This window comes from Micrasema longulum, unplaced genomic scaffold (genome assembly GCF_059751315.1).
Source record: "Micrasema longulum isolate JH-2025_06_02 unplaced genomic scaffold, ASM5975131v1 h1tg002971l, whole genome shotgun sequence".
NCBI classification, from domain to species: Eukaryota; Metazoa; Arthropoda; class Insecta; order Trichoptera; family Brachycentridae; genus Micrasema; species Micrasema longulum.
Window position 1 is genome coordinate 60370 of NW_028280084.1, and position 24516 is coordinate 84885.

Here is a 24516-nt window from a genome sequence, read left to right on the forward strand (position 1 = left end):
ATCATAATAATTATTGGAATATCTTAGAAGACTTCGGAGAAGTACAATTAAGATTTAAATTTATTTTATTCTATTATATTATGAACCTCTAAATATCTACCATCATTAATAATTATTGTTTTATCAACCCGAGGATCTAAATAAAATGTTTTCGATATATTTTTTAGAAATAAATCAAATGAATTGTTTTATGTTTGGAGATTATTTATCTCGAGCGATCAATTGCGCGAATTCCGTTTAATAAATAGACGGATAAAAAACATGGCGAAATTTAATTTACTGTCTTTAATGGTTAAATTTTCAGTATTTGATTCTTCGTATATTAAAGATTGTATTATTTAGTGTATCCGTTTGTGTTATTACGATAATTTGGACATTTAAATAAGTTAAGGTGCATACAAACATACTCGGCATTTGTTGATCGTCAAGACGCGACAAATTTCGATAGTAAAATTTTGCGAGTTTCTACGAAAATCGTTACCCTCAAATACCTAATTTTTTTTTAACGAAAATGTGTATGTTCGTATAAAATTTTTGAAAATATTTATAGATAGTTACCGACGAGTTCGAACTGAAAAAAACATTTTTCTTTAGAGAAAATTGAAGACAAATCTGTTTACTTCCCATTGTTATCTCTCATCAAATACGCTTGATTTTTGACAATCGTCAAATGTTGCCTATCGACAGTGAAGTGACGCGAGTTGCTACCAGAGCCCTTGTTTCAATAGAAAATTAAGAGTTATCTTCAACTTTCTAAAAAGCAAAAAATATATTTGTACAAAAATGTGCAGATTTGAACCCAAATTTAAACTCATTTTTCAAAAATATATACCAATATACACATTTTCCACTAAAAATAACTATGTTAACTTCCAATTATAATCGGGGTCCAGATATGGTCAGTTTTGAACAATTGTCATATTATGTCGCCGTCGTTGCCACCGGATACGCCCGATATTTGACAATCCGTTGCTTTAGTTCGTTTTTGTCTAACTGATCATTTTGAACGAAATTATGTTAAGTATACGGGAGATCTAAAAAAGCCTTTATTTATAAAATTCCAATAAGGAAAAATTGTTAACGGGTTTTGTTTTAAATTGTAGTAATTATTTATGCCTATTTCGTAACAAGAAATTTAAAGCTCTATTTTTGCAGATTTGTGTTTTGGTCTGTTGGATTAAAACGAACTGAAGCGACGAATTGTTAAGAGTCGGCAACAAATACGGAGTGTATTTGTAGGCACTTCAGTCATATATTTTGATAGGATTTAAATATATGATAGGATAGGAGCTCTTATCAGGAGACAGTTAGTATTATTCATAGGGCATTCAATATACATTGCAACAATACCAACAAACCAATGATTTATGATTTCTGCTATTTCGAATATACCGCGTTATCTTTATTTTTATTATTTTTCTACCTAAGTATGTTAAGTATTAAAATCCCAAAGTTATTAAATAGAGCATTTATAAAACAACTTTGTAATATGTATAGTTATATTATTTCATAATTTTGTAATAGATGACTGTATGTTAATTGTATTTATATTTATGTTTATGTTTATGTTTATAAAAGGCATTTGTGCCGTGTATACACTTATAAATAAATAAATAGGATAAACATGTTATTTAATGTCATTATTTAGATCTATCCAGTTTGGTCGTCTTGGAGTTCAGATAGGAATTGCAATGGCCGGAGTAATACTTCCCTCAGAACCGCTGGCTGTACCCGATGGAAGAGTTGATACACACTTATCTCCCATTGATGATTCCATCATTGGCCTGTCAAAACAGGCTACAAATTTTTCTCAAAACTGCATACAAAAGTAAGGCATGAATCAATTTTTTTATTTGATATTTATTTATACTTTTACATTATTTGTATTCTTTTTTTTACACAAAATAATGTTCCCTCACTGGGATGTCCCGTGCCGAGGGAAACATTTTACAAAAAGTGAAACATGTCTTAAATTAGTTATTTAACAAAGTTAACACAATAATAATAATAAAAAAATGTAATTAATCTGATTAACATAATTATCATCGACATAATAAGCAATATAAACTAAAATAATCATAAAAAACAATCAATTTATTTCGACCAAAAAACTAAATTTCACAAAATTACCTTATTAGTTGAAATAATAAGTCCATGTTTATAACCAAAAATGGTCAACAATATTTTGAGTATGTCCACATTTTTGTAGACGTTTTTCATCTCTGTTGTAGTATGTTAACCAAAAATGGTTTCTGACTCAAAACAGGAAGTTCCTAGCTAGTGGGAACTAGAAACAAAATATTTAATAAAAATAAATTATTACAAGTTGATGGAGAGACTCTGTAAAATAACTTTAACATGCTTGTCAAAACACACGAGGCTTCCAAAAGGAATATTTCTTATACACAAAGTGTAAGATTGGTAGTCATAATTTGTCGAAAAAAAAAATATATACTCTCACATTCTTTCAGTGTACTGACCTTCAAACACGGAGTCAACAGAAGTGTGGCGAATCTGACTAAGCTTAACACCCTCATTCATTTGACGGGGGTGAAGATTGCCTTAGATGGTATGCAGTGGAGGCTTCATAACGATGTTCATAGTTTCGATGTTCACGAACATATACCCGGACTTGATATTTACGAAGATGACGCAATATTTTCGCTGAGCTATGCCCAGGTATATTTAAAAATAGTAACGAATCTCTCGAATCAATATAATCGATATAAATTTTTAATTCAAAATTCGTAATGATTTTTTTTTCATTGGTTTTAAAAAAAAACCCTACACTAAAATTAAAACCGAAATTAATCAATTGTTTATTTGATGAGAAATAGTAAAATTGACAGCCTTTAATTTTTGGTTCTTATTAAATTTTGGGTACTTGTGAGTATAACAGGACAAATAAGTATTCAATCTTATATTTGAAGATTATATAAGATTGTATACAAAATTGATTTGTATTTAATACGAGTGGTTAAATTGATTTGCAATTTCGAACGACTTTAACTTTCAATACTTCCAACGAAAGTTGTAGAGATGTGGAAATCAAAAACAAATCCTCGTCTCACATTATGAAGAGGAAAAGGGAGGCTAAATATTCCAGACCAAAACAGGCCATTAAAATTTCGTTATGATTAGCATAAGCAATATAATTATATGTTATAATTTGTGTATCTGGAATGTATGTTTACTAGGGATGGAAAGACTGAGAAAGATATTCAAATGAGGGTGAGTGCTGGGAACAGGGTAAACGGTGCACTGAAATCTACATTGGCAAACAAATGTTTATCGCAGGAGGCAAAACTAGCATTTCACAATGGAGTACTAGTGCCAACTCTAATGTATGGGAGCGAAATACGGAAGTGGAAAAATAATGATGCAAGTAGGTTAAATGCTGTCGAAATGTGATCCCTTAGACAAATGGGTGGTAAAACGATGTATGATAGGTCCACAAATGTCGAGATCCGTGAACTGTGTAAGGCTGAGACATGCATTATCGACAGAATCAAGAAAGGGGTGCTGCGTTGGTTTGGACATGTAGAGTGAATGAACAGCTAAAGAACGGGTAAAAGGATCTGCGATGCGAAAGTTGATGGATGCAGAAAACGAAGAAGACCGAGAAAGACATGACACGATCAAGTCCATCAAATACTTGAAGATGGACATGTCAACAGTCAAAATAATTGGCGTGCGTGCATGAGAAGATGTATTAATGTAGAGGAAGCGAGGTCTATGCAAAGGTTATGCTCTCTGCCTACTCCTACGGGGAAACGGCGTGATGGTTTATTTGTTTGTTTGTTTGTTATTATTATTTCATTAGCGAGGGTATTGGAATTGTCTAAAAATATTTATTCCATTCACTAGTGTGGTGTTTATTTATTAAATAAGTAAGTTAATAAGTTTGTGCGAATTTTTTTATTCACATGGGTATATATCGTCAGTATACAACGAAAACTGACCAAAGCAGACTTCTTGTTTGTTGGCAGATCAAGATTGAAGTTTTTACCTTAGAGTATATACATATACTCTAAGGTTTTTACACTATCTCGTAGTTTTTCTATTTAGTGCACTTTTGATTTTGAGTTTTTTTTTGCTTTACATACAAAACTTTAGCAATTTATGGTATGAGCTTAGAAGTGTTCTGATTTGTCAATATTTCTTGTAGCAAATGTTCGATAACTGACTTGATCAATACACAATTATCAATTTTGCAAAGAAATTAGACTTTCAAGATACTATTAAGATAACACTAAAATTTGGTTAATAATCGCAAAATTTGACATGACAATTTTTGCTATATGCTCACGATATTGATCAAGTAAATTATTTTCTTCCTCTTGCACATTCTATGTAGATCCGAGTTTTAGGAACGTGTTGACTTCTGTCCATACATTCTCTTCCTGTCTCAATGATCTCAAGAGTTTGTATTTCTTAGGAATAATTTAGTTTACGCAAGATGCTTAGTTGAGGGGATCAGAGAGTTCCAAAAACTTTTGATTCCGATTGTAATAAATCTAATTCTAGGCGGCCTCCGTGGTGTAGTGGTCAAGACGCTTGACTCATATACGGAAGGTTCCGAATTCGATTCCCAGCGAGAACACAAAAAAAGTGATTTTTCTCAAGCCCGGGTGTTCTGTGATGTAATTCACAACTGTAATTGTTAATTGTTGTGCAAAAAAAAAACATCTAGTTTTTTAAAGCAATTTTAATAAAAATTTTAAACATTTTTTTAATTTTATTTTCAGGATCAATGCAAATTGGATACAAAATCTGAAGTAACTATGGAAACTTCAGTCAAACTTCAGTTACAAAAGAAACTACAGTGAGAAATCATTTTTTATTTTTGTGAATCATTTATTTATTTATTAACGGACATTGTCCATGTATACAATTTATAAGGTTTAAATATTACAATAAAAAAATAGTTTAAAACATTAAAAAAAAAGAAAAGAAGCATTGACATACATAAGGGCATCGAGACAAAATCTGGACTATTTATTGAATCATAATGTTTTCTTCCTAGGAACTAGAACCTGTTTCTAGAAACACTACTTATTATCTCAACACTAAGCAATTTTTCATTCATTTCATTCAAGTTCATTATTTGATTTCTTTAACAAACAAAATTTAAAAAGTAAATAGTTTATTTTTTACATTGCCTTATGCATCACGAGCTTATTATAGTAGTATTAAATGCAAAAATATACCTATAAGGGTAATAAATCTTTGTAGATGAAGGAATTTATTTAAATCTCACATATTTAGGTATATAAATAGAAGTTTCAAATTTTTAACTTCATTTTAAATAAAAAAAACGGAGGAATAAAAAGAAAAATGTATATTCTAACATGTAACATATCTTGTAAAGTGATTACTTAATCCTACTATATCCCCAGATAATTCGGGACATGTATATGAAAAGACTCGTGTAGGAATTTATTGTAAATTACCGTAATAAAATAAAATAAATATCTAGCAAACGACGAATCAAAATAGTCCAGAAAATGCTTAAACATCCACATTTTCTTCTCGTAAACGGTTTTTTATCCCTGTTGAAATATTTGTAAGCAAAAAATTGGTAAATCAAATTATTGAGAATATAAAAGAAAAAATTGTTAACCTTTTCTGGAATATTATTGTTTTAATTAATTTTAAAAAAGTGTTATTAAATTAATAATATAAATAATATCTTTATTTAATTTTGTTTTAGATTTGATGCTGCTTGGTTTCAAATATCAAAATTTCAAGAATATTTAGGATGTTCCAGACACAAAATTTGTTCGGAAGTGTTGTAAACAAAAGCTTAATCTAAAATCACAGTGATAATCATTTGAGGGTACTACTTACAAAGCGGCAATATCCAAAATTTTAAAATAGCGAGATATTTATGGAAACTTATTCAGAATACAATTATTTACAATAATTTTAACATTGTCAGTTAAAAATATGGCTTAATTTGTAAGACTTAACTTTTAAATTATCGCCTTTGTAGCAAACATGGCAACCTCTACTTGAGTATTGCAAAGTTAATAAAATTAAGTTTATTATTTCACAACTGTTTCTTGACATAATTATGCTTATGTCATCACTGCTTATGAATAAAATATTTACTGATTATAATTTTAAAAAAAGTTGAAGTTAAGTATTGTATCAGTTCTTTGTGATTTTTTTAAAATAAAGAAAGATGGATTTTGCCGTGTTTGCAAGTAGTACCCTCATTTGTTGATGATATATAATGAAAGTATTTATTTTACAAAGTTCTCAAACAATTATTTGCATTTGAAAAATCCGGACACTCAGATTATTTATTGTTAGGTGTATTTAAAAAAAATATGTAAAAAATATATTATTGATGTTTTTTTTCATTTATTTATTTCAATTTAGTGAGGTATTTTCTTAAATTATAGTATTTTTATAACAGTATTTTTTATCGTGAAGGTTTTTAGTAATTACGGGTATTATTTTTGTCATGATTGAACATAAACTTGGTTTATATCTTGTGGTCTATAACTTGTAAAACTAATTTATACATTTGTGCTCGATAACAATACATATATAAATAATAAAACGCCTTACACTCGAAAGATCAAGACCTGCAAATTATGGAAATATTCCTACTTTAAAAATTCTAACTCTACTGCTTTTACTGTGAGTTTGGTGAATTATATGGAGGTCTTAAGTCTGATCTTGTTATTTTTCTTCACGACTTTATTATTGCAAACACGAATGGTAGCAAAAACTGTGATTACTTGTATTAAATTCAGTTACCACTATGATATTTTTTATGAATATAATATTAACAATTTAAATTATTAGTATCATTTTGAAACCTTAATTCAAATCACCAAAAGATTTTTTGAGTTTGTCGAAATTTGTGCAGACAAGGACTGGATTCAACCCTCCAGGGAGCTGTAATATTAACATAACGGAGATAAAAAACATTTAGAGAAGGTAATATACAAGTCTAGGGCTTATGACCTGTCATTGGCTGGTTTGAGTAGCCACTTTACACACTGTGTAACAGTCACCATTCGGCCTATATTTAAATATATATATTCCTTCCCCCCTAGGGGGTTGAGGGGGCTTTAGTCCTTGTCTACAAAAATTTGAACAAACTGAAAACATTGTTGAAAAATCCATTTTGTTCAAGAAGTATAAAAATTGGAAAATATTTTCAGGTGTTACCTATTATGCATTTGAAATAATTCAATCAGATGAATCTCACCCGCAACAATAAAGGTTTCAGTTATTTAACTTCACAAACGTCAAAAGACGGAAGGATCAAAGAAATGTAGATAGTAAAATACAGGCTAAATGGTGAATGTTATCGAGTAACAATAATTCTACATGTAAGTGCTGAAAACAACATTAGAATTGCTGTACTAATTTAACATCCACCAAGTGAAGTGCTTAACAAATCTTTCATTCATCAAACGAGCTGTGCCAGCGTGCATTTATACCGCCATACAAGCTGTGCCAGCGTCTCACAAACGCCAGTTTCAGCAGCCAGGTTCCAGCGAACGTCACGCCGCATCATCAGCAGGTTAGTGGATTTGCGCAATCTTCCTTCCAGTCCAGTGAATACAGTCCAGTTCCTCAATGTTTCTCCTCCTTGGACGGGGTGATCTTCCCGTTTCGTCCACTTTCAACAGCAGGATTAAATTAAAAGTTTGTTTCGAGTGAAAAATATCTCGACAGAGATCAAGCGCCTTTTTAAGAAGAAAACATGATGTCCAGACATTTAAAAGGCTCATATATTATATTCTCACCTCTTAAAAGGTTGTTGAAATATCTGTAATATTCCATTTCTCCATTTTGTTGTTGTAACGTGATTTAATAAAAAAAAATCTGGGGATAAAATCACGGTATATTTACTACAACTAGGTTATTTCAAAATCATCATTTGTGAGCTACTCGCACATATTAAAAACACATTTTTTTACCCACTATCATGAATGCTGCAAATCAACAAGTCATACATACAAATCACCATAATATAGTTTTAATGAATTACGACTTGCTTATTTGTGACTTTCATGGAGGAAGATACAAATATGTGTTTTTATTGGACACTTCAAAATTTTTAAGTTACCAAGTTATAGTAATTACCCTACGATATGCAATAAAAAGAAATAAAAGTCTCAGGTCTTTTTCATAGTTATTTAATGTCTTTTAATAATATAATCCATTCAAGTTTAACAACATTCGGGGAGATGTAAAACATTCAATGGTGTTTAATATATATAAATATATATATAATACATGATATCTTTATTTCGAAAAAGATTATAAATAACTGGTTTGTCAACGATTCGATCAATACAAATATTAATATCTTAGTTAGATTTAAAACATAATAAATGTATAGTTGATATTAAATAGATAACATTATCATGTTTCACGTTAAATAAATTATATAACGATTGATATTTGAAATATTGTTTAAATATATTTGATAATAAATAACAATTTAATCATAAAACCATCAAATGGTTCATTATACACATGACACAACTGTAAAACATTTAAGCTATCAACATTTGTTTACAGACTTGATTCTTTTAGATATAACAATATTATTACATATGTTTAACTGGTCTTGTTATTGACAAAAGACACGTAAATATGTGATTCACATATCTGTTAAATTTAAGGTGTTCAATATTGTGTCACAAAAGCTTAGTTACAATAGACATTAAAATATTGTTGAACTAAGACGTTAATAATTGAATCGATCGATACAAAATCCGAATTTTGCGATGTTTCGACAAACGATACTTATCATATTGCTAGATAATAATGATCATAAGATATTACTCTAAACCGAACATAAGCATTTACATAGATACTGGAGAATTTATCAATTTAATTTCTTAAAAATATCGTAAATTCAGTTTAATAATTTCACAACCCAGTCCTTAAATAATTTTACCAATAAATAAATTTTGAGACATTTTATTCAGTAATAAACGTGCCGAATTATACAAAACAGTATCACAATAAACCTTAAATCTTGTTGATCGGATAATCGGACATTGATTGTATAAGAAATTTGTTACGTTAATACCAACATTTTTCAAATAATATTTTAAGTAAATTGTTTGTAATTTAGCAATGTAAAAATGCCAAATGCATTTATCGATCAATAGAATTAGTTAGTAGTGCGCCCAAAAGACGCACTTTAATTTTTTTAAAAGCTATATATTTTACCTAATACTTGATAAAAGTATTTATTATTTTATCAAAATTATTTTTTACTTTGAGTGCTGATGATTTCGAAACGTTTGTATTAACAATCATAAGATCAACGAGATTTTTCTGATGTTTATACAAAACAAGCGAGAAGGAGTGTTATAAGTTAAACCTTCTTAATTATATTAAAAAATGTTTTTTAAATATTCAGCATTGTGATAAGTGTCGTCTGAAAAATTCATCTGCATCATACACGTTACTAATAAGTTCTTGTATCTCTGATGTAGAAAGTATTGGGTGCATATATTTTTATGAGCGAATTGTATGTATTTGTTTGTTATTAATTTATAAATAAGGGAAAGTTCCGATTAAAAATTGAAACAGTTTTTGATTCAAAATATGGAATTATTTGATAATATTAATAAATTATTTTTGCGAAGCTATTTTTAACAAGTCTCAGTGTAATTCAGTTAATTTTTGAGATACAAGAATTCATAATAATGTGGACATAACCACCATACTGATAAATTTCTTTATATTTCATGTAAATATATAAAGCCAGGGATTGAAGATGATAAAATTATTATTTACATTAGAAGTATTACGTAACCAAAATAGTTATTAAGATAGAATATTTGCAACGTGTTTAAATGAAGAGCCGTCGGGGTTTTCGAGTCAGACAATCAATGTTTTGTAAATATTTGTATGAAAAATGTTAGTATTTCATTAAGTTTACTTTTAAGAAAATCTATGTTGACCCACAGTTGATGTGTTATTGTACATCTCGTCTGACTACTGAAATATACTTCAGCCTAAACTCTTAACACAGAAGTCGCACAAGTAAAAGGACGGTCCGTTTTGAAATATCCATAGATGACTAAAGATGTTATTTGTTTTATGAACGGATGACAATAGTTTATTCAGACCACGATTCGATCAAATACCGATTTGTCAACAAACGTAATATTATAATACTCAATAAATGTATGTAGATAACTTCCTAAGGCATGATTTGAATGACAAAATAACTTGTTGCTTAAGTCATCGGTAAACTTTATCAGGTTTTCACGGTATCATAAGCATCTCTGCCATGCACATGGCATACTTAACTCAAAAGAAAACCGCAACCAACAAACCAACCAATAAATTTATTCACAATTTACTTGTACTTGAATTTGATTGAATCTTTGTAGGTGAATTGTATATTTCAAAGATATGTTATTTTGTTATTAGGTTTTTTTTTCGTTTTTAGATATAGAATCTGTTTCAGAATAGTTTAACATTTAATATGACAGCATTAACAGGATATAGTGAAAAACCAATACAAATTATTATGTTAAATAAATAATTATTGTGTTACTCTTTCCTTTTTTGAGAATAAATTACTCTGTATAGTAATGAAATTTTAACAATAGGACAATTTTGATGTAATTAAGTGGATTGTTTAATAATATTTATGATAATGTTTTTAACCTGATATTTTTAAATATTACCTACAATATTTGATTATCACATGTTTTGACCGTAACGATTTTTTCAGTTTGTGAAATAAAAAAAGGAAGTACAATTTGGTGTTGTAGCAGAGTTTTCTTTTGAGTAATTTGTTGCTTTAAAAGACTACCTTTAACTATCGTATGTTTACAAATAACACTTTGGTGGTATAAGTTACAAACTATAAACATAGAATGTACATAAATTAAGCTATGCATAAGATTTATTATTTATACTTTGTGTTTAAATGAACCTCAAGCAATTAACATACCTGTCCGAGTTTTTTTTGATATAATGTTTACTACTATGCATTTAATAAGGTTATAATAATTACTTTATACGTTTGCATAAGATCTAACGTTTTTAAAAATATTTATATTTGAAGGCATATCATATAAACTTGTAATATGCAAATATTATGGATGAAAAACTAGAAATAATTAGGATAATTAGTATCGATCAAAATGCTTGCAAAAGCATAGCAAAGAGATTTGTGTTTTAGTAAGCATTTACAAAAAGTCTGTAAACTGTAAACAAAGACACAAGGCGGAGAAGATTGTTTTCCACTAAATCAGAAGTATAGCTTCCGATGACTATGCATTTATAAAAAGAGGATGGTGGTTCAATATTCCAGTGAAGAGAAGGTAGCTAAATATATGGCCGAATACTAAATACGCTTGGACAAAAAAAAAATCTATCCTTCTTCTGAATTCCAACAACAATCTTCGTAATATTATTGATACACCGAACATATATTAATTATGAGACACATGCTTTTACAAATACCTGAGGAAATGTTAGTTCTACTGCGGGAAGTTAAACAAATGTACAACAAAAAGATTAGGAATGTCTTATTTTATATTCAACATTTATAAAATATATTTTCAATCTTAACAACCATGACTAGACACAAATTTTATTTAATTTCCTGTTTTACATTGGCAACCAATTCTTTCGAGTCAGAACGATGATATTTCACCGCTCTGATTTCTGATTTCCAATACTGACCAGGGACCCAGTGAAACCAACAGAATTACTTCTATCCTTTCCAGGCGTGGATTCTGAAAAAGAGTCAAGATATTCAAGCGTGCTTTTGAATTACTCCTCTTCCCATGTTTTTTCCGGGTTTTAAAATAACAAGTCCTCCAATGTTCAAGCTCTGATAGAAGTTCTTCAAGTATGAAAGTTCATAACATGTTTTTATTCAATCAGTAATAACTTCACCTTAAAAGTCTTTCAAATTACAAATACACCGATGTTTTTTCGCAATTCACAATGAAAAGTTATTATTATTTGACCATTTCACAGCGAGCTCTTGTAATCTTCGGCCCAGGTCCCCGAAATAGTATACAGACGTTTCAGTATCATTTGATATATACTTTTGATTCAAAGTTAAAATAATACATCAATTATTTAACACATCGTATAATAGTTGTTAATAAATTAACTAATTTAATTAGTATTTGTCTTATCTCTCACAATATTTTCAGAGGAATTTTCATTTAGCCTGTGATAACTGAATTAACCTCCTGAAAGAGTTATTTTGATGATCTCATATTTAAATAACTGTTGGTTATTTTTTTAGAATATTAATTTTGCCACGCGCTAATTCTTAAGAATTTAGCTACATTTATTAGAAACCAATTTAAAATTTGATTGAAATCACTTATATAAATGTGTTAACTATACAAGTATCGCTCTTCAAGAGGTTAAAGCAGAGCTATATTATGAGATGCTGGCGAGAAACACATCAAGTAACACAATACGCATTCACGCTGATTTTACCCAGGGAATTGTATTAAAACATGGATACAATAATATAGTACATTGTGCAATCAGACACATGTTGAACAGTTATTCTGACAAATGAAGAATCCTTACAATAAAACACCAATTAATTATATTGAAATGCGAACAGACAAATCAACTCTCCACTGTAACAATCCGTCTTTAATCAAGTCTGGCAGAATTGCAAATTTCCTTTGTAAATACACAGAACTTTTTGTCGTAAGCAGCATGACTAGTAATGAAATACTTAGGTGTGTGCGACACACTCACAAACTTAGGCAGGTATTTTGTACACCTGCGTATGGTCAGTAGACATATACTTAAACTATGTTATCCTTAGAAATGAATAGAAAACTTTTAAACCAATGTATTTGCAATGCGTAAACAAGACCAGAAAATTGCTCCCGTGGAATGCATACATAAGTACATAAGTTCAAATATTATAAATCACGTAAAACCGATAGATACATAATATAGTGGTATAATTATTTAACAAGGTCATAAGTGTGTTGTGTATACAATTAAATATGGTATAATACGCTCTTTAATTACATTATTTTAAAAAAGGTAGGTACGCAAGCACTCATCAAATATTAGGTTCAAGGGAGGAATGGTAATTGATAATTTATTTACAAACCAAATCGTTTGCCGTTTCGAAAGATATACCCGAATTTTCTCAGAGGCTCAATAATTCAGGTTCATTTCCTGATAACCTGTCTGTTTATCTTCTTCCAATATACTGAGCTGCATTGCCAAACAAGGAATTTTATTTTGGATCCCAAGACCACGTCATTACTTTTATTTTGGTACTCGGATTAAATAACAAAATCAATTCGATACCACTCTGCATCATGCCTTTCCATACATTTCCTTAAATGTAATATGTTAAAATTTAATAATTATCTGAAACTTATGGCAAATGGGCGATTGTTTTACTTTGTTTAGTATTTATCATATGTCAAAGCTTAAAGCTTTCATCCTTATTTGTAGCTCGCATGCATAGAAAATTTGATTTTGAATTAACTATGGCAACAATAATTTGACTTAATTGAAGAGGTCTTATATAAGTAGAAATATGACTAAAAGATTTCCTATACAGATATTTAAGATCTATTTGCTCGGCGTCTAGGGACTATTCTGTTTCAGAAAATAATATCACGTTATGGGATGTATCTAGTTGGATTGTAAGCAAAGTGCACAATCGCAAGAAAGAAGCACTGCACGTGACCGCACTTGTTCCGCGCCACGCTGCGCTGTAACAACGAAAACGCCACCACTAATAATATTCAACAATTATTGGAATGTTCAGTCAAGCATCTACATATGTATTAGTCTAGCCTTCAAGCAATTACACTTCTTCAGGATTGGTCAGGGTTGTCGCGGCACTTTGATTACAATTCACGCAAGAATATTTCCGATAGTGTAGAAAAGAGATGATTTAGAATAAAAATTACGGGGAAATTCGCAAAGCAGAAGTGCTTCTCTATGAGATAATAGAGTAGTTATTTACCGACGGCGCGGCGTGTCATACAGTTAGGTAAATCGGTAGGTAAAAATGAAACAAGGAATGAATTATGACCTACATACTTATCATTTTACATCATTACATGATTCAACGATTCTTATTAACTGTTAATCTTTCGAGCTAGGCAAAAAGCTTTTATATTCGACCTTAATTTTGTTAAATAAGCTTTACACAGCCCGAAACTCAAGCACTTAAAACAGTGCTTAAAAGGAAAGAAACGTGATGCCAAAAGTTAAATCTCTTTCAGCTCCTTCGGCGATTTACCTTCATACCACGCAAGGACCATGATGCGATGTACATACGGGTACATGTTTCGTTTCTTCGACTATATCTAAAGTAGTAAAATAGTAAAACTTAAAGACGGTTGAAGTGGTTGGCATACCCTCTTGAACACATTGCGGCTGTACAAGGAACCCACCCGCAAGGAGCTCGGCTCGCCCGCCCGGCCGGATGGGCAGATCGTTCTAGCCTCGAGTTGCCCCGAAGCCTCAGTGCTCATCGAAGTACTGCAGATCGGATAAGGTCGTGCTGTAGGGAGACTTGTACGTCCGCATCGATTGTCTGGCATGGTAAGCGGACTACACTGCTTGTTCCATTATGTACAGTTAAAAATGTAAAACTTAATCCGTGGACGGGAGATGTCTAAATACCACAAAGCGAGGAATGGACGAGAGGAGGGTAAAACAAACTCTGCAATAATATTGAACTTTCTACATTAGATTCTGCTGTCTACGGTTAGTGTATATATTTTTACTTTAACTAATGGCTCAGATTTAAGAATTCATAAAGTAGGTAATCGTTAAATGTTTACAATAAAGGTTGATAAAGGGTTTCCTACCTTTCATTTTCTACCTAAATCAACGCGAAGTTTCAACTCTGACCCTTCAACTATGTATACGTTATAATTTCTACCAGCAATATAAGAAAATGGCTCGCGTATTATTATCATTTAAGCCCTTTTAATTGTATGTATCTTTGGGACAATGATTTGATTTGTAATAATAGGATAATATAATTAAAATACAAAAGTACATTATAAATGTTCAATTTAAAAAATAATCTCAAGTGCTCGCGTCGGAAGTTGTGTTGAGATTACACTTAACCAATCATTGATAATAATATATGTACAAGGGAAAACAAGGTTTATAATATATTTACACATTAAATGGTTGTTAGCAAAAATATACATACTCATAATGCGGTTTTAGCATAAAACAATCTTAGTTCAGTTAAAGTAAATAGCGAATAGGTATTAACATCATGGCGAGAATGAAAGAATGGATCTCTTGGAGTAAGCTCTCGTATTATCAATATAACGGAAATACGACTTCATTCTTCTAATATCTCATCATATATATGTACATACATTATATTAGGTGGTGGTATAACACCACGATAAAGATCATCGTATAGTAATGATTTCAATGCATATCTATAAATACATACCCCATATAAAAATTACAGATTGTATTATTTCATATTACAATCACATTAATTGGCTATCTTAAGGGTATATGACGAGTTTAATGAAGATATAATAAATAAGGAAACAAGAACATTTTCTACAATAATAGTATGTAATCTCAACTATGAGTTTAATTGTAAAACAAAGCCTCGATAAACATATGTAGAACCACAATGGTGTACTTAACATTAAGAATTAAGGTAGGGACAAAATGTTCAGCCTTAATCTACATATAGGTCGAGTTGTACTCGCGGGGTGTCAACACTCGGAGAGTCACTATTTCAACAGATATATTTCAACTAATATTACCGGAGTCTACGGAATGTGTGCACGTTTACACTGAATATATATCGCTAGCAGAATGTTCGGGTTGACCTCGCAAGGAATCCTAATCTGTGTTGAGATGGCATTCAAATAAAATCAGTTGGTAAGTAAACGTACGCACTCTACAAGTCACCGCTTGAATGCAATTCGAATGCTTCAATTCGCGACAAAAGGAAATATTCACTGCCCACTGAACACATGCCAGCAGATAAAACACAAGTTAGCAATCCTACTTGAACTATAAGTGAATGTACACTATGTAGTAAGAATTGAACAAAGCCGATATTTTCATAATATGTAAGTGCATGATATTCATCGAGTAAAACTACCTATGTGTGCCAATGTCCTTACATCGCATGAGATTAGAGTAGTGGAAGAGAGCGAGTTAGCAGATCACGCCGACCCATCATGAATTTGGCCAAAGGTTGACAACTAATATCCGCTCGTCATATATATCTCCTGTGTTGGTCCACACGCAACACACGCAACACACGCAACACACACACTCATACGTTCACAATCGATATGCATCTTGTCACGACCATCATTGTATCAACCGATTATAACTATTATATTACCGTAATTACATTTAAACATTTCATAAAAAAGTCTCATTTCTTATGGTAAAAATATCATTATGTTCATCTTAATGTTTTTTAGTATAATTGTCTTTTACTTGTGGAAAAGTTTGTCACTTGTTAAGTCGAAGAATTTGGTTAAGTCAATATGGGGCGGTAGAGTACGGCGGCGGCAGCGGCGAGCTGCAGCGGGCCCTGGGAAGGGCTACGTTGGGCCAGAGCCCCGGCTTGTCCAGTTTCCGGGCAGCTTAAGCCCAGAAGAGCTTCAGAGCCCCGGTCAGTCGATCTCTCCAGCGGATGAAGTCTCGTTCGATGAAAATTCCAGGCAGTTTGAGGCGCTTGACGAGCTTCCAGGAAAAATGAGATTCTGGCAACTCGAACAGGCAAATTGCCATGTGTCGAACGGTCGGGCCATTGGATGCCTCAGATAGGGCATATTATGCCCCGTTTGATCGAGCTCTAACTCATAGTCTGTATTTGTTCCGATATCTGGTATGATTTGTCTGAACTTTCGAGTAAATTGAGCCATGATTGGAGTCCGATTTATTGGGGCATGTTGAGAGCAGCTTCGGCACAGGCTCCTCAAGCAAACCTCATCAGCCATGACATCTTCTTCCACTGCAAGCGCACCGTCTCTTTTACTGTTAACATTCAATTGTATTAGTTCAATATTAAATAAAAAAATAATAAATACAATTACCTTGCAATTATCAAGAAATACACAACAAAAAACAGTTTTTTCTATTGAACGCTTTAAACATTGAAAAAATGTTAAATAGTAAATACAAACGCAACAAACAAAATATATTAAATAATCGCAACAGGCAATTTCTAAATCTATTGGACATGTTATTGAGGAGTACAAAAATAATTTTATAAATCAACAGTTTATTCAAAATGCAGCTCGAAATTTATATACACAATATAACCTTATGATTGAGGGGTTAAAGGAGGAGATAGAGGTAAGTAAAAGCTGGTTTGTTTTAAAATGAGGAAAGGTTACGTTTTCGAAAAGGAAAACAAGATTTTCAGTACGTGGGGATCGCTAAATTGCCTACTTCTTAGTTATTTTTCGATTAATTTGAAATTCCAAAAAAATGATTCTGCTATTTTGTCGCGTTTGACTTCAAAAGGGTGTTATCAAAACATTAGAAGATTGGAAATTTTACGATTTTTCACGTAATGAAAATCTAGGATTGTTCGATTAATAATTAGTTTTGGAAGAGAGTAGTAATAATAGTTACCTCCATCTCGTGTCTTTATTCCTCCCAGCTCAAAAGTTTTGAAGCACGGAGGGAATAAAAAAGCAACTTACACTAGCGAGTAAATAAGGGTCCCTACATTTCGGGGGGTTTTTTTTAAAACGATTCTTCTGTTTCGTAGAATATCACATCGTGAGTATTTGATGTGTGCGGTAAGGAATAATTTCGGAACATATTGTTATGGTATTCGTGCATAATGTGCCCCATCTCCATCTTTTTATTCAAATCCACCTCTTTATCTCTCCTCTTCTCTCTCTTCGCCGACTTAAACTTCTCTCGGTCTCTCGTTCGGGGCGATCCGGGATCTGGTATACAAACGCAAGAAAATAAGACATTTTAATAAACGCAAAACACCATGATTAGTTTAACGCATTGAAACAACAAAAAGACAATAACGAAATCAGTGGATTGTTATTATTCCACCCTTCTCAATGTGGGTGGTTGAAAATCAAATTATAAAATAAATGTTTGAAAATGTTTATTTGAGAAGGTGGGCTGAATTTGTATATGTAATCCTTCAATAATGCTACCAAAAAAAAAGATATTTTTTTAAAGTTAGGTTAGTTAAAAACAGTGTTCATGCGAGTTTTTCCATATAACTATCATTTCAAGTTCACCGTAATAAAGCAATACAATACAATAAGACTCAAATAACAATTAGAATGTCAGTCAAAAGAACTGTATTTGAAAACGTTTAATAGGTACGAAGTTTAGTTATTCAATATATGAAGAAGTAAATATATGTACTTTGAATATTAAACACGTTTTCAAAAACATTCAATACGTCATTCGAGTCTTCTCAAAGAGATTTTAGCGAGAAAATAAAGATTCACAATCATTGTTCAGTGATTTTCTGCTAAGCTTAATGTTGTATTGTCAAGAATGTTATTTTTGAGGCCTGAGACGAACCTGGACACCAAAAAAACTCACCCTTTATTTACAAATCATGAAAGCGGTAAAATGAAACCAAAATGATATTTCTTTTATTATTTACGAAATTATTATATTATTGCATTTATTTCTTAAATTAATAGCTTCGCAAATATTGAAACTAAATATTATGAACCTCAATTTCACAATGCATAATTTTTCATGTTTCTTTACTCAAAACTTTTTCACTTAAATAATGACTTTTTTAAAGAAGTTGCATAACTGGACGCCATTTTAAGTATTTCGCTCTCTCTAAAAAATCCTATGTGCTGTATTTGCAGTCATATACGAGAAAGATGTTAAAAAGCTTATTCCAGAGTAAACAAATCATTGACAGCGTTGCAATTTTTTTTGTGAATTTCACATTTTATGTGTACCCAGGGACGCTCGAAGTTAAAGCCTAATGATTGACTTACGTTTTTCTTGTAGCTCAAATAAATCATTAATGCAATAATCCAGTCAACAATACTTTCGAAATAAACAATGAGGATGCAAATATGTTTTATTAATAATTAATGAAGAAGACATTTTGAATGCGTACATTGTTTTTAGAATCGGACAATGAACAAAATGTAGTAACTCATAAAACCATAAAGAGCACAAGTTCACGTTTATTATTTTTATTATTATTGTTATAACATAATAACATAAACTGGATAACAAAGAACTAAATTCAATCGTTTGTAATACGATTTAAAATAATTCAAAGTTTTGTATTCGTAAAAAAGGTTAAAAGACAAATGATAAAACCGACGACAGAACAATATTTTGGATTTATCTAGTCACGACCTTTTTTCTAACATATTAAAGGTTGACAAGTGGATTTTAATAATAAGGAGCTTTGCGTAAAAGGTTTAAGTGCTAGCAATAATCCTGCATATATATTTCAACCTGTTCTGAAATAAGCTAAAATAATTATTTAAAAAAAACGTGTATAATAGTATGTAGTAAAAAACGAAATAAAATTTGAACCAATTTTCGCTCCTGATAGTCTCCTAAGTTAATCGCTACAAATGTACAATATGAAGTCCATATAAATTATTATTTACCAACTTTTCAATAAAAACGTAAAAACTCGCATTTATAAAGACATGCTGTATTATTTTGGAAGGATGAACTGTATTGCAATGAGCTCGCCAACGCATTTAATGTACAAAAAATAAATACGCAAATAAACAGTTGAAACTATCGCTTAACGATAAAATTTGATGACGTTGTGTTAAATGATTAAACATATATGGTTGAATAAAATTATCCGTTTTTAAATGATTTTATAACCATTAGGTACCTTTTTATAAGGTAAATAAAAGTTGTTTTCGAACGTAAAAAAAATATATATACACATCTAGAATGTGAAACTATGTAAATTGAGTTTACTTGCACATAAAAACAATTCGCAATATTTTATAAATACCCATTTGATTTTGACAAATTTTCCCATTTACCAAGGCGTTTTTTAGAAAAGGTCATATGTGAGATAAAGTAATATAATCAATCTGGCAACGATTTTATTTTCCTATTTGAAATCAAGAAGAAAATAGAAATTTCTAAACTCTTAATCATATCATCGTTTTTTTTTTACCTAGAAGGATCTATTTATTTTTTTATATTTTTTATTTAAATCTTAAAGTAGGGCACACAAATCATACATATTGTTATGTGTGTTCTAATAATATCATTGCAAATATATTTAATTTATAAATTGTTTATCACATATGTCTTGACCATTATTTTGATATGTTTTTTTCTTCATAAATATTTTTTTCCATTTCGTAATACTTTTTAATTGCTTTAAATAAAATTGAATTTTGTGACTTTGCCTTTTTCCTAAATGGAAGTCTAATTTTGTTCTTTTCTCTAGTATTGTGATCGTGTTCATGCTGGTTCCGATCATTTTTTTTCCAAAATTCTGTTTTTTTATTAGAGTTTATAATTTTATGAACAAATATCATTGTATTGTAAAATATTCTTTGTTTATATGTTAATAATTTCATTTCATTTACCATCGACTTTACCCTCGTATATCTGTTTTTTTTCAAAATGATTCTAAAGGCTTTATTTTGTAATACAGTTAGTTTATCTATGTTTTCTTTGTTTGATAAAAATAAAATGCTACCACAGTAGTTAACGTGTGGTTCAATAATTGCTTTGTAAATAGTTTTGCAGGAGTCCTTATCAATAAATCTTCTGATCCTTCCCGAAATTGATATTTTTTTTGCAATCTTATTTATTACCATCTTAGCGTTTTGGTGAAATGTAAGTTTTGAATCCAACATTACACCTAAATATTTAATTTCAGTGACTTCATTAAGTTTTTCATTTTCTATTACAATTGATGGTGTAATTTCTATTCTTTTGTTTATTATATTCATATATTTAGTTTTGTTAACATTTAATTTTAATTTATTAATTTTTAGCCACAGTGATACACTATTAAGATCATGATTTAGTCTGTCCATAATTGTTTTATAATTTTCTCCCGATATATATATTAAGGCATCGTCTGCAAAGAGTCTTATTTTTGAATATTTTAATATTTCGACAATATCATTTATGTATATAATAAACAAAACCGGTCCGAGAACCGATCCTTGTGGTACTCCCAATGAAATTTTGAGGGGCTCGGAAATTTCATCATTCACCTTCGTTATTTGGTATCTATCGCCAAGGTACTCTTCAAACCATTTTATAGTTTTTCCTTTTATTCCTATTTTTTTCAATTTTTTAATAATTATTTCTCGGTCTTTTGTTTCGAAGGCTCTTTTAAAATCCAAAAAAGCTGCAATTGCGAACATGTTCTTATCGGTTTCCTCTTTCCAATCTTCTAAAACCAAGTTAATAGCCATTTCACAAGATTGATTGGTTCCAAATCCACATTGTTCTTTGCATAATACTTCCCAATGTTCCAAAAAATTAACTAACTCATTCTTTACAATATATTCCAATAATTGTTCATATTTTGGAAGGGTGTTTATGGGCCTGTATTCTTCACACTTCACTAAATTTTTTATTTTTGCTATTGGAATGACACATGATGTTTTCCATGATTTCGGGAAGACTCCATGCAATAACGATTCATTTATAATATCCAATAAGTAATTTCCTATGATGGGTAGAGTCTTTTCCAATAATTTAATTGTAATTCCATCTGGACTAGGTTTTGATTTAATTGTTTTAATTATTGCGTAAATATTTTTTTGTGTTAATTTTTTGAATGTTAATTTGGTTTCCTTTTGTTCATCTAAGTTAAAATTATAATTTATATGTTCTATGTTCTCATTTATCTCTTCCACGCTTCTTATAAAATATTTGTTAAATTTATTAGATATATTAGATCCCTCTTTTCCATTAGGAAATTGTATGTTTTCATTTATTTGTTTTTCTTTACTTTTTAACAATGATTTAATTGTATTCCACATTTTTTTGGATTCTCCTTTTCAGCTTCAATTTTTGTTTTAAATTATTCATTTTTTCTCTTTTTTAATTCAATTAGGTATTTGTTTCTAAGCGATTTAAATTTATTCCAGTCTTCATTATTTTGAGTTATTTTTGCTATTTTATATAGTCTGTCCCTTTCGAACTGCATATTTTTAAATTTATTATTGTACCATTTGTTATGTATACTGTTAATTTTTATTTGTTTTATTGGTACAATGCTATCAAGAGTAAGTTTTATATTTTCAATAAATTTTTCTACTTTTAAATTAAATTCTAATTGTTTTATTTGATCCCATTTACACTGTTCTAATTTATACTTAAATTCCTTCTCATTATATTGATTATAATTTCTGTATACTTTAGAATATGATATAGTAGATTTCTCTGTATTAAGTTTCTTTAACAAAGTTTGTATGATAGTATGGTCCGTAATTTTTGGAGTGTCAGGTAGATTTATTCTCAATTCAAATACATTTGTTATGACCAGATCTATTAATGTTTTTGACGTTTGAGTTACTCTTGTAGATTCTCGGACGAGTTGTTTCATTCCGTTTGCATTTATAATATCTGTCAGCTTTTTGGTATAAATATCATTATTACTATGCATATTAATATTAAAATCACCGACTATAATATTAGCTTCCTTCTTCCTGATGTTTTCTGTGCACCATCTTTCGAAATATGTTAAAAATCCACTTATACTTGTGCTTGGTGATCTATATAGTACAGATAAAAGCCCCTTTTGTAAACCCTTTTTGAATATGAATTGCCAAATTCCAAGCTATTTTCTCATGTTGTTCATTTGTGACTATTTTATATACAATAAAATCTCTTATTAATATAATAACTCCTCCCGTGTGTCGACTGTGTGAGTTGCAGCGTATAGTTTTGTAGTTTGGAAAACTAATTTCGCAGTCTTCTATATTCTCCGTGATGTGGGTTTCGCTAAATATCATAATTTTAGGTTTATTCTTTTCCAAAAGTATTTCTATTTCTTCTTTGTGCGCAAGTAAGCTTTGTATATTTAGGTATATAATGTCATCAATTTGAGTTTTTTTCAAAAAAATTATATCTTTCCTTTTTCGATTTCCATTTTTCTTTTATATACTGGACACTCATAACTCCATGCAGGGTGATGGATATCCAATTTAAGTTTCAGTTTATTTACAGCATTTACACAGTTAATACACTTAGTTTCTTGGCTATTATTTTTATGCGGGCATTCTGTTTTGTTGTGATCTCCAGTGCATATTGGACATACTCCATGTTCGCTTCTGCACTCTATTTCTTTATGGTTAAATCCATAACACTTATAACACGGGTTGTGGTCCTGTGGCTAGTGTCTCGGACTCACGGACCAAAGGTCTGTGGTTCGAATCCCACTATACCCCAACTTGATTCCATTTTCTAAATGTGAGTTATTTACAACTCGTTGAAAATGGCCCTCAAAATTAAATATTTGGGTAAATCATAAGAACGCAAATATTTCTTTTTTAAAAAAAAAAAAAAAAAACACCGCTTGACTGAGAGAGCATCAAATATCCGGCATCTTTCCCATCCTAAATTTATTTTACCATTTTTAATAATCTTACTGTGTGTTTCTCCATCTAGTTCAATGTAAATAGTATAGGAAGTATATTTACCAGGATTTCTATTGTTTACTACTCTCATAATTTTTGGAGTATAATTATCAAGAAACTCATTTTGTTTCATTATCATCTCAATAATTTTATCATCGGAGAAAGATTCGGATACTCCTATTATTTTTATACATGGGTACCTTTTTTCTGGAATTTTTACTCCATCGTTATTTCCCATTTTTTTTTCTATTTGTTCCTTTAAAGCACATTTGGAATTTGTGTTTTTGCACTCCAGAATAATTTTTCCATTCCTAGATTTTTTTATCCCAGTTATTCCCGATATTTTGGGATTAATAGAAGTGTAAAACTCTTACAACTTTGAAATTGATTGGAATTGTAAATATTATTCAACGAAGTACAGTGATATATGATAAGAATTATTGTGAATAGCCAATTGGAGATTGCCGCATTCTTGTAACAAAATTCACGAATAAATAGTAACATAGAGAGGATGAGAATAACACCTTGTTTGATTTTTTAATTTAATGACAACATATTTGAATTTTTAACAAGTAATATTTTAGTGATTTTATATAAGTTTAAAAATATAATGAAGATAAAAAAAGTTTTTGTTCAGATTTCCATTATTTTGAGCTAAATTAAATTCAAAGAAATTGAATTTCCATCTTGAAAACGGGATTTGAAAAATTTATTTAATAAATGTACAAGAATACAATTTTATTAAAACACAATGAATTATTTTAATGTTTCAACTTGTCACAAAAGTCCACAAAAAGTCGAAAGTCTTCTATACTAAAATAAATACATTCATAAACATTATTTTATTAATTTATTGAGAGTAGAAAAAGATTTACTTTCAAATAAAATGATTTCAAATAGAAACTTTAAAAAATAAATTTATACATATAAAAAAAGTAGA

The 24516-nt window shown here is 30.1% G+C and overlaps 1 protein-coding gene and 1 long non-coding RNA gene across 2 annotated transcripts in view; one reads left to right on the forward strand and one right to left on the reverse strand.

Moving 5' to 3' along the window:
• goe (endothelin converting enzyme 1) overlaps window positions 1-6768 on the forward strand; it is a 30188-nt gene extending 23420 nt beyond the window's left edge. The window contains exons 8-11 of the mRNA XM_088241583.1: window positions 1649-1828; window positions 2472-2679; window positions 4749-4825; window positions 5714-6768. Coding sequence (XP_088097709.1) covers window positions 1649-1828; window positions 2472-2679; window positions 4749-4825; window positions 5714-5798 — 550 coding nt within the window. The 3' untranslated portion in view covers window positions 5799-6768. The remainder of the gene's footprint in view (window positions 1-1648; window positions 1829-2471; window positions 2680-4748; window positions 4826-5713) is intronic.
• Window positions 6769-11525: 4757 nt separating this feature from the next.
• On the reverse strand, window positions 11526-18177 carry LOC148271279 (uncharacterized). The gene is made up of 2 exons (XR_015825141.1): window positions 17682-18177; window positions 11526-17007 (listed from the first exon to the last, which is right to left on the reverse strand). It is a non-coding gene; the product is annotated as an uncharacterized LOC148271279 (long non-coding RNA).
• Between the last annotated feature and the right edge of the window lie 6339 nt (window positions 18178-24516).